At 41.4% G+C, this 16,269-nt stretch overlaps 1 protein-coding gene across 1 annotated transcript in view; it reads right to left on the minus strand.

The window, feature by feature from the left end:
- Positions 1-3,502, minus strand: part of RASGRF1 (Ras protein specific guanine nucleotide releasing factor 1) — an 81,947-nt gene extending 78,445 nt beyond the window's left edge. The window contains exon 1 of the mRNA XM_075207493.1: positions 3,233-3,502. Coding sequence (XP_075063594.1) covers positions 3,233-3,481 — 249 coding nt within the window. The 5' untranslated portion in view covers positions 3,482-3,502. The remainder of the gene's footprint in view (positions 1-3,232) is intronic.
- Between the last annotated feature and the right edge of the window lie 12,767 nt (positions 3,503-16,269).

Below are 16,269 nucleotides of genomic sequence, written 5' to 3' on the forward strand. Positions count from 1 at the left end.
TACAATAATAAATAAGAGGTTATTTGAAAATAATTTTAAAAATATTTTAAAATGTTTATACCTTATAAAATGCACAGGGAAGCCATTGCCAGCATTGATATCGCCGGCGGTAACCCTTTCATATATTAGCTCCTTGGTTCTCTTGTAAACATATTTTCACGCATATTCTTCCAATAATATATCCCAGATACTGGGTATATAAATATCTCAGTTTTCTCCCTCCCTGTATCCATTTCCACATTTCAGTCACATCTGTTCACACTGAAAGATTAAGTAATGAGCTTCTCTCACTATTCTTACCTTCAGCAGAATGTTCCTACCATTTTTACCAGTACTTTGTGTAGTACATACCTGGTTTGTCCACATCCACATATATTTATTTATTTTAACTGACACCATACCTTTTCCTGAGAGAATATAAAACTATTTTAAAGAATACAGCATTTCACATTCATGCAGTCCGTTTATCAGCCCCCTATTATGCATATATACTGTATATATTTTCGGGATCACAAAATACCGTAAACCTTGATATTTAATAGCCTTGATTACTGCTGCCTAGTGACTTTGGGTCATACATGGCTAACTCCACCTCCCCTTCCCCCCCCCCCCAGTTCACCCCCTACCAATGCTGTAATGACTTCTTGCTCACACATTGATAACTGGGAACGGGTCAAACTCAGATAGTGTCCTGCAGCTCTGGCCACTGTCAATGTTAGAAACTGACACAGTACAGTTTGAACCTATCTGGGCATCAATGGGTGTACAAGAAGTATTGTGGTGCTACCGGGGGGAGTTCTCCTGAACTGTCGGAGTTCCTGGCATGGGAACCTCATAGTTGTGGGAGGGGGGGTAAGGGCATGATGGGTAAAAGTGGAGTTTCCTTACTTTGCATATGCACATAGGAAATAGAAAGAAAAAAACAGAGCAAAGGGTCTCCATTTAGTCAATCCCATCAAGGATGCCAGAAGATGACAGTAAGTGGTTGTAGAACCACATGTGATCAAGACACAAACAGGCTTAATTGTAGATAAAAATTGGTCTGATTAAGGGATCAATATGGAACAATATGGAAAATGTTCTCTGCAGCCTAATCTAATTGAGCCTGCATTACCAAATGGAGTGAAATGAAATGAAGACACTTTTTAGTGTAGCAGCTTTTTAATTCAACAGGCTTTCAGACCACCAGGATACATTCAGTCCAGTTTTAAATTCTGTAGGTTGACTTGAGAAAGGTGGTGGTTTGAAAACTTGTAGCACATGCAAGCTGCTATAATAAAAAAAATGTTTAACTGCATTTTAAGTAATAGCTTATACTATAACTTTCCCCCCATGTGTAACACCCCCCTAGTGGGACCCCCTGATCATTTACACCCATGCCCATCAGCTAGCCAGGGCTTGTGAAAAAGGTGCACTGTGTACCCTTTGCACCCCACAATACACACAGTGACAGAGGGTTACACATGTATAATATAAAGGGGGGTGCTTTACCTTCTCCTATAGGTTAGCTTTACAGCGTGACTAAGCATATAGCTTAATATATATATACCCTCATACACAAGTCAAATCACCCAGTTAAATCTTTTGGGTGGAATTATGAGTATATAAAGATTTTTACGTAGTTTGGGAAGGGGAGTTATGGTGTAGGTTGTTTGTCCAGGACTTAATTTACTTAACTCCCTCATCATCCTGTATTTCTCCATAGGAATATTGTTGTCTGTAGCCTTAGCAACCCATAAAATATACCTTCATCTAATCGGCCACTCTACGTGTCCCTATCTAGCTGTGCACACCTATCAGCCTGGCCCCATTTATTCATGTCTCCACTTTTTGTGTGTACTTTTCTGTCCAGCAACTTCTCAACTTCTAGGGGTATATTTACTAAACGGCGGGTTTGAAAAAGTGGAGATGTTGCCTATAGCAACCAATCAGGTTCTAGCTATCATTTATTTAGTGCATTCTACAAAATGAAAGCTAGAATCTGATTGGTTGCTATAGGCAACATCTCCACTTCTTCAAACCCGCTGTTTAGTAAATCTAGCCCCTAGGCTCTCTTCCAAATGCTATATACCCCTGTATATTCCCATCTGCATTTATCTAAACTCAGATTGTGTATTTCTGGCTCTCTGTCTTTTGTATACCTGTATCTTCCCCAAGTTGTGTACGCGTCTCTCTCCTAGCTGTCCTTTTCCCCTGTACGCTACTGTGTACAGCTATGTAAAGGCCAGTTCGACCCATTATTCATTTCAGTGGTTAATTACTGACTGTACAGGGCCACCTGTATACTTATCTCCTGCAATCTGTGTATACCTGACCTTGACCACAATGATGTACATTTGTTTTATTTGGAATATCCATGTCTCCAACACATAATGGACCTCATTTAGAGTCGGACACAAAGTATGTTTTAGGCGCAAGTGTCCAAGATGCAGGTGGATTTGGTGCTTTCTGCACATGCATGATAGGGATTTTTTGGATGCGCCCAAAACAGACTTTGCGTCCGACTATAAATGAGGTCCCATGTCTCTTCCAGTCGCTCTTTTGAGCCATGCATTGGAACCCTGTTCCCTTCAGATGTGTCTGTGTGCACATATGTCTGACCAACAGTAATGTATTATGTTCACAATGCACAGAAAACAAAGTTTTTATTCCAAGCGGGTGCAATACTACATGTAAATGGTGTAGTCCCTATAATAATCCAGCACTGTGCTAATAATATTGCGCCATTTTGTGTATTCCCTGATCCAAAAATACTGGTCTGGCTTTGTGTACCTATGTCATTTCAAAAGTGGAACCTCTTTATTATCTAGAGCCCTCATCCCTCCTGTCTCTCTTCTTACCCAGAACATACATAACCCACAAATGTATAGGACTGTTTGCTCTGGCACCTGCTCCTGTCAGTACCCTCCAGCTGGCTACAGAGGTCTAGGCCACACTGTCTCTCCTCAAAGCTTTCTGTAGCTGTCTGCCCTGGCCTCTGTACCTACACCTTCCACTGACTAGCTGTATATACTTGTCAAGACCCTCTAGTCTCTCTCTATCCCCCTTCCTATGAACACCTGTCTATCCATCTACCAAGCAATGTACACCTGTCTCCCTGGGCAGCTCCGTACCCCACCAACCTCATAAACCTGTCTACCTGTACGGACCTCCCTGTACCCAAGCTGTGTATAAGAACTGTCCTGACACCACACCGTGTAGCCCTGTCCTGCCGGAGCCGCAGTGCACATACCTGTCTGTCCGGGCCCCCCTTGGCTCCTCGCTCGCAGCTGCATCCCTCCAGCAGGTAGAGCGCACACGGGCGGCCGCTGGACTCGCTCTCGAAGCAGAAGAGCAGATTGTGCAGCAGGGAGAAGCTTCGGCTCTGCCAGCGGCTGTTGTCCGAGCTGCGCTTGCTGAGGATGCCCCTGCGGGTGGCGTCCTTCCTGGCGAGCTGCCCCAGGTGCACGGCATGAGCCTCGTTCAACCGGAGCCGCTGCATCTTGTGGCCTGGGCTGATAGCCCCGCCCACTTCACCCCCCACCCTCCCCACGGGTGAACCCCTCAGTCGGTACCCCCGCTCTTTCCCTGGTGTCCGGTACTCCCCGAACAGCCGGGTACACCCTCCCCCCGTTGTACAATAATTCCACTCCTCCCACCGGTACGTCCCCCCCCCCCAGTGCCTGACACCCTCCGCACACTTGCTCCTCCCCCGGCCCCTGACCCGGTAATCTCCGGCGGGTCCCGAGTCCCCGGAGCCTAGGAGGGAGCTGTCACGTGACGCTGATCGGGCAGCGCCGATTCAGCACCACGGACAGAGCCCGTCCCTCGGCGGGGGGGAAGCGAGCCTGCGTGGGGGAATCAGGAGCACCCAGCTGGAGGGAGGGAGTCCAGGTGGGCAGAATTAGGGGGGCTCAGACTCAGCACCACCAACTCGCTGGAGTTCAGCTGATCATAGATGAGAGGCTGTGCTCAGGTGCAGCCAGAGCTCCTGGGCAACAGGAAAGGGCGCTGTGGTAGTGGGAGAATGATAGCGGAGTTACGTGGACAGCATACCTCCCATACCTCCCAACATTTCACATGGGCAAAGAGGGAAATGTGAGATTTATTAATAATAAAAACATTCACTTTATCTCTCACGTCCATATTAAAGACTATACAGATGAGAGACGGGTTTTTAAAACCCTTCTTGCTTCACTCCGCATTTGGCCATGGTATTTAACCTTCAGTGTTCCCAATCCTATCCCCATAACACACAGAAGAATGAATTGACTGTCACTGGCCCAGCTCAAAAGCGTAACTTGAATTGTATCACCAGAACTTCTGGACAACTAGGCAAAGTAGATTGCTCCTGTGCAAAACTTCATTTGTGCATAATTTTGCTGCAGTTTCACTCCTTTCTAATAGTCATGTATCTCACTAGACCCTCCAAACACCTCTCAATGGGGTCTATGCATCATGCTTATTTGACATTTAAAAGATACGGAAACATCTTTTAAATATGTTTGCTATGTATTATCTGCCTAACGGAGAAGATTTCACATACATCTCCGTTTAGGCAAATAGCTTGCAGCATCGCTGTCTCTATAGATTAATATGTGGACTGCGATGTTCTGCAATGCATGAAGCTTTGATAAGCTTTGCATTGCATAGACAAGTAACGCCACCCTGAGATGGCGTTACCTGTCATTTCCTATGGGATTCTGCTGAAGCCTTATCAGCTTTGCAAAAGGCGATACAGTGTTAGTGCTGTGCACATGCACACATTACTTCTTAATATCACAGGCAGTGTTAGGCTGCCGGTAAATATGAAAATGAGATCCCCTGAAAGGGGTCAATTCGCCAAGGCTCCCAGAATAGCTCTGGCATGATGCATTCAAGCAGTGTATAAATATGCATCACTGCGATGTGCAGCAATGCATATTTAGTTGCACTGCATCTTATTGATCACAATTAGAGGTGACCAAAATTGTGGCAAAATTTCAAGAAAATCGAGTTTTGTGTTAGAACAGGCCATTTTGCAGAGATGTCAAGTTCATGCAATACAATCTTCCAGTTACATTTTTGCTTTATAATTCTACAGAATTCCGTTCAGCACTGTATTTGTAAATATGTATTTTGCTGAATTTATACTATAAATAGAATTTGGAAAATGCCGGTCAATTAATTCTAGTGGTGGTGTCATTGGTGTAACGCAGGGAACACTTAAGCCTAAATTCCACGGCTGAAACGTACAAAGTTTCATGGCCAAATGCAGAAAGAGGACAATATTTTTCAGAACAGTTTCCAAAATTTGCTCATCACTCTTCAAAGTATTAAAGATAGTAATACTGACAGGTATCTTGAACCCAAAAGAGGAACAGTTGGAAGATAGATACAATATTTGCTAAAACAGACTACAAGCTCAGTGGTGAGAGCTTGCCTCATAGTAGCTATAGGACATAAAGAGAACTGCTCAGACAAAGCCTCTAGGGATAGAGGAGAGCTATACAATATGGTGTGGGACAATGTGGAGCCTGGAGGCAGTAATTTGAAAAGGAGCAGCTTAGAATCAGTACACCCTTGGCAAGCCTTGTGGGAAACGTTTTGCACTTCTAGGCAAATCCAGTGCATATGAAAATAGTGCAGAACATGGGAAAATGATAAGTCCCATTTAGTGTACATTTCTGGGTGGTTGCCTTAGTTGTCCTCCATTAATTATTACCCTATCATGTTCACAGATTGTAGAGGAAAGCTCTGTAGCTGCTGCAAAAAGGAACTTATGGGTGACCATTCGAGCAGAGACGTAAAGTTACATAGGTGGTAACAGAGTTCATGGATAGAACAGCAAGAACTTAACAGTAGATGAGAAGTCCAGGCAAAGTATGAAAGTGGCTGGGATTAGATGAGAGTTCGAGGACTGAAGTAAAATACCTGACAGTGTATGAAAAGAGAATGCAAGTTATTTGAACTCTGAGGAAATGTTTAGTTTTTGAAGGTTGAGAAATGACACAAAGGGGTCTATTTATTATTACTTTTTTGCTTTAAATTCCCCTGAAAATGTCAGTTTTCAGGGAACCGGTGTACATTTAAGTAATGTGCACATTTATTAACAGTGCTGCTTTGCATTTTTTTCAAAATCCATAGCAGTCCCCATAAATGTCAATGGGGACTGTAATTTACAGAAATATTAGTAAGTAATGAAAAGCCATTTGCACATACGGTAATGTACGTCAGCTCAGGCTGGCGTACATTACCGTATGTGTAATTCTTCAGATCTCTAGATAGTATACAGGTCTTCACAGGAACAGTATTTTTTTATGACTGCTCTTCCTGGTGAAGATTTTTAATAAATATGCACGATATTTCAATCCTTATCGTTGCAATGAGGATATAAATACATTGAGTATAAAATGCAATGATTGCCAATAAATAAGGGCTAAAGGCATTTGTCATAGCACTAAATTGAAAGTTCAAGGTAAGCAAACTGACCTTGAGGCAAGACAATGAAAACATTAAAACTAGATCTTTAGGACAGAAGGGTGCAAATCCTAAAGAAGTAGCATTTCCATGGGTACAGGAGGGAAACATTTTTTAAAGGAAGAGAAATATTAGAACAAGAGGACATGCACTGAAACTGGAGGGAGATAGGTTCAGAGGAAATCTGAGGAAAAACTACTTCACAGAAAGGGTAGTGGACAAGTGAAATAGCCTCCCATCAGAGGTGGTAGAGGCTAATACAGTAGAGCAGTTTAAACATGCTTGGGACAGACAAAAGAATATCATTATAAAGAACTAAGGATCAAATAGGGTTTGAGGTTACTATAGGTTACTAAAACAATGGACCGACTAGATGGGCCAAGCAGTTCTTATCTGCTGTCAAATTCTATGTTACCATGTTTCTGTGGTAAAAATGTCACTCAAAACCAAATCATGCCATCTACATGAAAACACTAGTATTACCTTTATTTAGGAGTACTAAGCAAAAAGAAGTGCCAGTATTAGATTGCAACAGGATTCTCTTTATGTTTTGGGCAAGGATCAGCCCAAAAATGTATCATATTTTGCAGTAATGCTGAAGTTGGATCCATCCATAAGTTGCATATAATTTAGATATCCTCAAGCTACAGTACATAATATTATGTGTACATTCCACCTAACAAACATAATAGCACATGTGATCTTTTATTTTGCACTTCTGTTGCTGCTTAATATATTTCTAGGGTTGTTTGGATCTTATGGCATGGCTGTGTATTTTCATGCATTGGTCTGCAATGTCATTTTTTTGTGAGATGTGACAATGACGCCCCTTTTCTGGCAAATTAGACACACTGATTTACATATGATATGAAAGGTTAATGCAAATATTTTATATTATTAACTCATGATACAGTAATGATGTATAAAACATTTTTGGCATTGGATGTGCTGGCTCTAGTTGTTTGGGGTGTGCATGCTGCAGTCCCACATCCCAGGCTGATGAATACTGGAGTATAGAGATTGGTGCAATGATCAGACTGAGAGACACAGCTATTTATAGAGTCTTGTCGCCTACACACTTCTAGCAAACGTCTCCCAGCATCCTCAGCACAGAGAGGAGCTGGTGGGGGCAAGTGGGAGGAAGGAGGACAGAGGCTGCTGGAGACACAAAGAAATTGTGTCTGTGTGGGTATAGATATATAGTGTTTATGTGTACATAGTAACATACAGTACAGTAGATGTGTACCTAAACAAATATGCATAGACACATGGATGTGCACAGAAGGATAGATCAATATGGGTTAGACAAATAGTAATAAACTTAACGGGGGGTGAGATTGCTCACAGTGAGCTGCGGCTCTGTGTGCCCGGGTCCGACAGAACAAAATTAAATTATGGTATACTGATTAGTGCCCATGGTACCAACAATGTACATAGCCATATGTCACTATGACTTTTCTTTATGTGAATGTTTGAAGGCTAATGGTTCATGTACACCTCGTTATTCAATCATAAGACAGTAATGCTGAACAGTGGTGTATTATAATATAGCTTTTTAGGTAGTAGCCCAGGGCTCACGTCTCCAGAGGGACCCAGACTTTAACCATTCAAACTCAGGTTTAGAAATGTGACCTTAACAAATTATAAAGTGAAATTGGTGTAAGGAGATATGTTGTTGTGTATAGTATGTTGTTGTGTATAGTAAGTAGAACTGTATGTTCTAATGAAAATTTAATTTGAAAAGTATTCTTTAATGATTATTGGAGGACTCTGACTGTTTCAATGGATGATCAGACATGAAAAAGTATGTAGAGTGGGGTCCCTTGTATGAACATTGCCTGGGGTCAATGGCATTTAATCTATGACTCATCCTGAAGAAGGCTTAATTGTAGTTGTCTGAAATTAACTGGTCAATTCATTACCAAATGGGCATAAATGCAGGTCATTTACAATAAACAGCACAAAGTACAATTGCCCATATTTTCGTGCTTAAGAGTTAAAATTTAGGGGGGGGGGGTTGTATTTTAGTATGGGCTCAAATTTCTTTGTATTTAGAGAACTGTGTTTTTTTAAGTATGTGCAGACAATACTATGTGCAGACACTACTAACAATGTGAACATTTTTCAGCTGTGTCACCAAATGGACTGAGGTAGCATATATATTTTTATATCTGAGGAAGGATATGTGTAGATCATAGGATAGGTGTGGAGACCTCTAATTCAACTGTACTGTATGCTGGATATCAACCAGTCCCTTAGCAGTCATTGTTGTCCCATACTCCTTCTTGAACTGTCTGTCTACCACCTAGAAGGGTCTATATTGACAAATTGGCCAAAGGATGTTTATTTATGGCTTTTACCTTTTTGTATGTGCGCCGATGTCTCCTCCTTTATGTGTGCACACCGATGTCCCCCCCTTCCTTCCACACACATGGGGATACAGAGGAGATAAAGATACACACACAAAATTGGAGTAACAGACCAGAACAAAGTGGATGACAGAGATAGACACACAGAGCGGGGAAGGAAGATGGTGAAGGCGAGTTGATGCACCTCTAGAGAGCTGACGGAGTTGTGGAGTGCAATCTGCAGCAATCCTGTACTGGCACCATCTCAGGACAAGTTTCAGTGACCCCTGTGTACCCTCAGACTGAGGACACCCTAAAAACTGAAAGTGGAATGATTCTACTGCCTGATCTTTACACCTGATCAGTTTGGGGCTTGTTCTCCTCCCCCAGCACCTCTTTAAGATGCTTACAGGATCCTGATCTCCAGAAAGATTACTGAATATATATCATTGCTGGTCCCACCGACTGCCAGAACACATGTGGAGCGGCTAACCACTTATAAGATTGGGGGAGATGGATTTAGAGTGGGCAGGGGAGGAGATGGAAAGCTACTCATATTCTGCAATCTTTTGCCTTCTAACAGTCCTGGCCAATGGAAGCAACCGGGGAATGAGAAGAATAGAAGGGAGGCAGATATTGGGGCTAGGATAAACGTGCTGCATTTGTAACCAACTGTGTGCTGCCTGTCGAAGGCAATATGTAGTCTATGACCAAGCCTGCAAGATGCTAACCCCATTCACTGAATTTGGGACGGAGCCAGCCCGTCTATGCCTCTAAATGTCCTCCTTACATTATGGGGGGCCATACCAGGAAAACCCTCTGTAAGGTCAATTGCCAATCCACAACTGATTGGAGGTTACCATTTTATAAAGTTTGTTTTGGGCCGACATTCATCACTGCTAACACACCTGGTCACTATATCAAGGAGTGCAACAGTTTACAAATGCCTTTAATCAGTTGCCATTGTTTTTGGGAGTGGAGGGGGGAGACATTTCCAACACATTTTTTATGTAAAGTACTGGGCTAAGTTATGGCTTTTGTTTGCTCATATAGTCTCTCAATCATAGCTATGGTGCAATTCTATCTAATTGTAAGATCACATATGAGCTGATGTTGTGACAAATTGTTCTGTCTTTGTAACATTGTAATAGCATGTCTTGCACAGTAGGATCTGTTAAAATGGTCACAGATCTTCCTTGACACTGCTCATATGCATCCAGAGTCTTGATAAGGGCACAATAATCTCTGTACAATGAGGTAAAGCACGTGAGCAAACCATGAAGTTGTGATATCTGCCCAGATCACAAGTCAGCTGAACCTTCTACAAAATTACACAAATCAATATGACTCCAATAGATGATGTGCCACTAGAGAGCTAAGTAAGTTTTAAAATAAAATATAATGCAATGCACCAAGTGTGTACAGAACAGAAGTAACGCTGAAGATTACAATAGTCAGAGGCCATGCCACTGCATAGTTGTCTGCTCACCAAGAATGTCTGGGAAGACTCACAAATTTGCCGGAGTTCTTCCGGGATAGCAGTGCACCCTCCCGCATCCTGTCCAATTCCCTAGTGAAGCGGGTGGAGGCTGTCTTGATGAAAACAGCTGTAAAAAAAATTAAATAGTGTAATAATATTTGTTTTTTTATTTTTCTCCTTCTCCCTTATCTAATGACCATACAATAAAAATATATTTAGTCCAATATGCTACAAAATGAAACCCCCTTGCTTAGTGAGGTGTAGAGATAAAATGTAAAAAAAAAAAAGGTCTTCTCTTATCTGCACAAAATGCAAAACTATTAAGGTGCAAATTTCCCTTAGTCACGAAAGGGTCAATACCAGCTTATAATAACATATTATTTATTACAGTCAGCATATATAATTTTTTTTAATCAATTTATTTTTGTATATTGATAACATTTATTGCATAACTGTAATGGATTGTTTTAAATATAAATTATTGCTTGAAAAATATAAAATAAAAGATCCCCTCATAGAAAACATGCATTTTACCTTCTAAATTAATTTTGACATACAAATAAAAACATTATATTTGAGCTTTTTGCAGTCCTTCACCATGTTAATTACAATAATGTGCATATTAGCCTGAAAGGCCTGGAACTATGTCTTTTACTGTGTGTATGTCTTATGATGGGGGGGGGGGGCTGGTCGGATACAGTGGTGTGGTGCATTGCCCTGATGCAGTATACAGGGAGAAGCCCTGATCATTACTCTATTAGTACTTGTCTTTGGAAGGAATCTGCTGTCGTAGGCATATTCTACAGGCTAATAGATCACCGAAAACACAGTATTATCAGATTATGTTTCCTATAACCCTAAACATTAAATGATCTTGCACTACTAAGCATGTCACAGTCAATCATGATGTGCTAAGCAAACTGTCCTAGCAGAGTGAAAGTGGCAGAAATATAGAACATGATGATTTTCTCTGACTTGGCGGGTACTGTAGAAGTGAGAGTTCTCTTGGATTTGCTATTAAATATTATGGACAAGTTCTCATCACCAGAAATGGGTTTCTATGGATTGCACGGCACTGTCAAAAACCAAAGCTAGATGATCTAGCCTTTAACACACTGTTGTTAATGATTCACAGAGAAGTTTGTAAACTGTTTTATTTTTGGTAAACGTGAAAGGTTCCAGTGTGTGAGAATGACGGATGGATGGAGCTTCCACATGACTGCTTAGCAATGTCGCATGAATGCACACCGTTGACCCAGTGTTCATACACAGGCATAAACACACAAAGGGATCCATTTATTAAGATGCAGAGATGAGTCTGATTTTTTTTATCGCAGAATAATGGCGCCGCCGGCCTAATGTACTTCCAGTGACCAATACCAGCAGCGTATCAGCACTTGAGTGAGCGAATGTCCAACCTATACAACAATTCAAATGGGCTGAGAAGCAGTGGAACAGTTAAGTCACCACTGCTCCGACCCCAGCGTCTAGTCACAATCCTAACACCTTGCGCTAATTAGACAAATACTTAGAATGTCCCACTGAGCAGTGAAGGGCAAAAGAGTAACCAGATGATCATTAGCAAATCTCCAAACCTGGAGCCAGGTGTTTTTGATTTTACGGCGCAGTCCCAATGATGAAAATCTGCCCTTTGGAGCATTGCATTTTGGACATGTATGTAATACCCCGTGTGGTGTTATTTAGAGTAACACGTTGAAGTTGCACCTTACCAGTATTAGATAGTTCTCTTTCTGGTTTCAACACTTCAGATTTTCTATGCACCGGAGAGGTAAGGAGATTTATCCATAGAGATTTAAAATGACACAAGTGTATTCTGAACTAATTTCTTTCTATTAATAAGAATTATTCTGATATTTATTTTAGAAGCGCACAATTATTTTTAAACAATATCTTATCACTTTGAAACTATTTACAATTGACAAACCTTTAAATTCGCCACACTAATAACACTAATATCTTATTGGAATTCTATGTCTATGGATGTTTTTGCCAGAATAAATTATTAATCTTCACACACATATATATATATATATAATTACCTAACATTAATATATAACTTAACACGATAAAGAGATGAATTTCTCAATACAACTTTCAGACCTACATCAAATATTTCAATAACTATTTGTAGAAGTGGTGCACGTGGTTGGGGCCCATAAATTTCTTTTTTTATCTCGTCAGACTCTATAAATAGTCACTCTATTAAGTGGTTGTAGACCTTCACAAGAAGATTTTGGTAAAACACTATTTCTGTAGTTTTCCTGAAAAAATGATTCTTTTTTAGTAAGTAGTTCAAATATATAGGGATCAGTAACATGTGTCTAAGTAACTGCTGATGTTTTCAGTGTCAGTGATGTAATGGTGGGAGTTATACTGATCTGTGTCAGCTTAACTGTTATTGTACAACTCCAACTTGTCTGTCTCCTCTCACACTGTCCTCAGTACATAGGCACAGTCTCTTTTGTGTGTGTACTCAGGGTACTCAGGTTTTGGGGTATCACATACTTCCCCACTTAAAACATGTGTGTCCGCACGCACTAGAAATTACCTGAATATTATTTTTTTTTTACACACTTTTCTCATTAAATATTTGCATATTACAGTTTGGTTTGAGACATTTTTCACGTAACTATATAACACAACATTGCTCACAGTCTTCGTGACTTAATATACTAGTGTTTATACCTAAGGGGTGTGGAACTGCTTTTGTGCTCCTTTCTGAACAAAGAAGTGACATCATAGATCTCATCTTTCACTGTCTCTCAGACAGCAGTCTCTAAGTGTTCCATCCGCTCAGGAGTTTCTGAAGTAGCCTCAATCGGCCAATATATGCTCAGCATGAAATTCAGTGGATCATTAGGAACATCGGTTTGCACAAAAGTTGAACTCTTAACTTGGGGTTCATGTGCTTCTGGGTTACAAGTAGGTTGCATTGAACACAACTTAAGTTGATCCCTGTGGACTAGAGATGCTCAGGCTCGGTTCCCCGAGAGCCGAACACACCCAAACCTATCAGATCCGAAATACCAAGCCCAGCCGACTCGGTACTTTCGCGCGCTCTCGGAATTGAAAAGGAGGCAAAACGTATTGGTACATCGTCGGATCTCGCGAGTTTTGAATTCTACAAGTACCGCCCTCCACGGCGATCCAACGCCATTTCACAAATGGACACAGAAGGGGTAGCACAGTTCTTGGCAGTCTGTAGAGCAGTTGGGCAGCGCTATAGGTAGAATAGAAAGAGGAGGGGGTAGAAGTTTTCTTCAAAGTCTCCAGTGACATTCAGGAGAGCTCCATTGCTAATTGTCATTGCTGAAATAGAATTAATAGGTCTGCCAGGAGGCTTGGTCTTCTAAATCTGCAGTCACATAATGTACAGTGTTATATAGGTAACACAGAAAGGGGAGAGCTCCATTGCTAATTGTCATTGCTGAAATTCAAATACTAGGGCTGGCAGGCTTGGTCTTCTGAATTTGCAGTCAAAGTGTACCTTTTTATATAGGTTACACACAAAGAGAAGAGCTTCATTGCTAAATGTCATTGCTGAAATACAAATACTAGGGCTGGCAGGCTTGGTCTTCTGAACTTGCAGTCAAAGTGTACGGTGCTATCAAAATTCACAGCAAAAGTTATCAAGATTCACAGCAGTACACAGAAGAGCAGGAGCACCAAGCAGCTTCTGGCACCAGTCATGATTATAGTAATCCCTCTACGTCATCTGGTAAAGCCTATATTAAAGTGCATAGTGTTTGTAAGTCAGGGAACCAAAATGTAAAAAAAAACACCTTTCACCTTGGTCAAGAAAAAAAGACCTATAACCCAGGCAAAGTTATAAGCAGAAAAAAAAATTGCCAACATGCCATTCCACACATGTAGTGGCAAGGAAAGAATGAGGCCTTCACCTTTCTCTATAAGTGCTAGTTCTGCAACTGTCACTGAGGCATCTTCTTGTAAGGTCAGTCGTGAGCAACCAAGACCTTGTCATTCAGGCTCCAAAAGTGGTGTCCAAATATTTTTACGTGTAAAAGCAGAGCTGGAAGAAAACAGTAAGGCATTAGAGGAAAATGTATGTTCAGATTCAGAAATTACACAAATCTCTGAGGAGAGTCTATCCAAGAGTGCTATGTGTAATCCTGACCATTCTGATAATGTAATCACAAAGAAGGCCCCTTTCAGTATTTCTGCAGATATGTTCCTGAACAGCCCAAGTGTAGTCGGCGATACACCAATTGAGGATGCCACTTTGGAATTCGAAGAGGATGAGGGGGATATTTGTGTAGTCAACGAGGGCGCTAATGAGGATGTTGATGAGGATGAGGTTGTTTGTGTAAGTCCTGCTCTGGTGGAAGCAGTTCTTGCATGTGATAAGAAGAAGGCCATTGTCATGCCTGTACATAAGACCAAAAAATCCACCTCTTATGTGTTGAATTATTTTTACCCAAATCCTGACAACAGTTCTCTAGCCATTTGTAGCGTTTGTAAAGCCACAGTCAGTAGAGGTAGGGATCTTAACCATCTAGAAACCTTATCCATGTTATGCAATTTGAAGCGAGTACATGACAATCTTTTGGGAAAATGTAAAAAAAGTAACAAGCAGTCCAACATCAGCTAGGTCCCTTCTCTCAGCTACATCCCGTCGCCTGCACTCTACACTCATAACACCGTCCTCATCAATATCCTCAGTAGCGATCGGAGATAGTCCTGCATCCAAGTTGCTAAGGCTAGATGACTCCTCCATTATCCTGGATTCCTCAGAAGAATTCTTGAGTGTTTGTCCCACTGCTGCTGCTGCTGGGGGTGAATCTTCATCCCAGAAGCAGACCAAGAAGAAGACTACTAGTAGTTTACAACAATTGATTGTTAAACAATCCTTTGCAAGAGGAAGCAAGTATGAAAGCTGTCACCCAGTCGAAAAGCGGATCACAGACGCCATGGTGACTATGCTAGTATTAGATCTGCATCCAATATTCACTATTAAATGCAGCTGGTTTTAGACAGTTACTTGAGGTCGTGTGTGCCCGTTACCAAATTCCATCACGACACCATTTCAATTCAAAAGCTATTCCTCGCCTCTTCCAGAAGGTTTGTAAGAATGTAATTATTGGGATACAAAATGCCATTCTACCCACTGTACACTTAATCACAGATATGTGGACAAGCGGAACTGGGCAAACTAAAGATTATATGACTGTGACAGCCCACTGGGTTGGTGATTTGCCTTCACAAGCAGGAACAGAAACAGCATGTACCCATGTATTTCACATTTGTCAGAAGCAGACTACTCTGTGCATCATTGGCTTCACTAAGAGGCAAACAGCTGACAATCTGTTACAAAAACTAAGGGATGTCATTGCAACATGGCTTATCCCGCTTGGACTTTCCTCAGAATATGTCATTTCTGATAATGCCACCAAAATTGTAAGAGCATTACAGCTGTGTGAATTACATCACATTCCCTGTTTTGCTCACGCAATAAACTTGGTGCTGCAGAGCTTTTAAAAAAATGACAGGGATTTGCAGGAGATGCTATCTGTGGCCTGTAAAATATCTGGACATTTCCGGCATTCGGCAACAGCGTGTAGGAGGTTGCAGTAGCTACAAGAGCAATTTAATTTGCCCTGCCACGAACTGAAGCAAGAGGTGGTGACAAGATGTAATTCTACCCTGTATATGCTTCTGTGGATGGAAGAACAGCGAAAAGCCATCCACGCTTACTCTACAAGCCATCACATTGGGAAAGGAGGGGGGATGTATTTCACTCAAGCGCAGTGGAGCATTATTTTTTGTGTTGTGCAAGGTGCTGAAACCATTCAAAGTAGTCACCTGTGAAGTGATTTCAGACACTGCTAGCTTGAGTCAAGTGATTCCCTTAATTAGACTTTTTGAAAAGCAGCTTGAGAAACTGAAGGAGGAGATGAAAGAAAGCAATTACGCTAAGTATGTCGGACTTGTAGATCAAGTACTTTATTCGCTTCGCCAGGATCC

The sequence above is a fragment of the Mixophyes fleayi genome, chromosome 4, assembly GCF_038048845.1.
Source record: "Mixophyes fleayi isolate aMixFle1 chromosome 4, aMixFle1.hap1, whole genome shotgun sequence".
NCBI lineage: Eukaryota > Metazoa > Chordata > Amphibia > Anura > Limnodynastidae > Mixophyes > Mixophyes fleayi.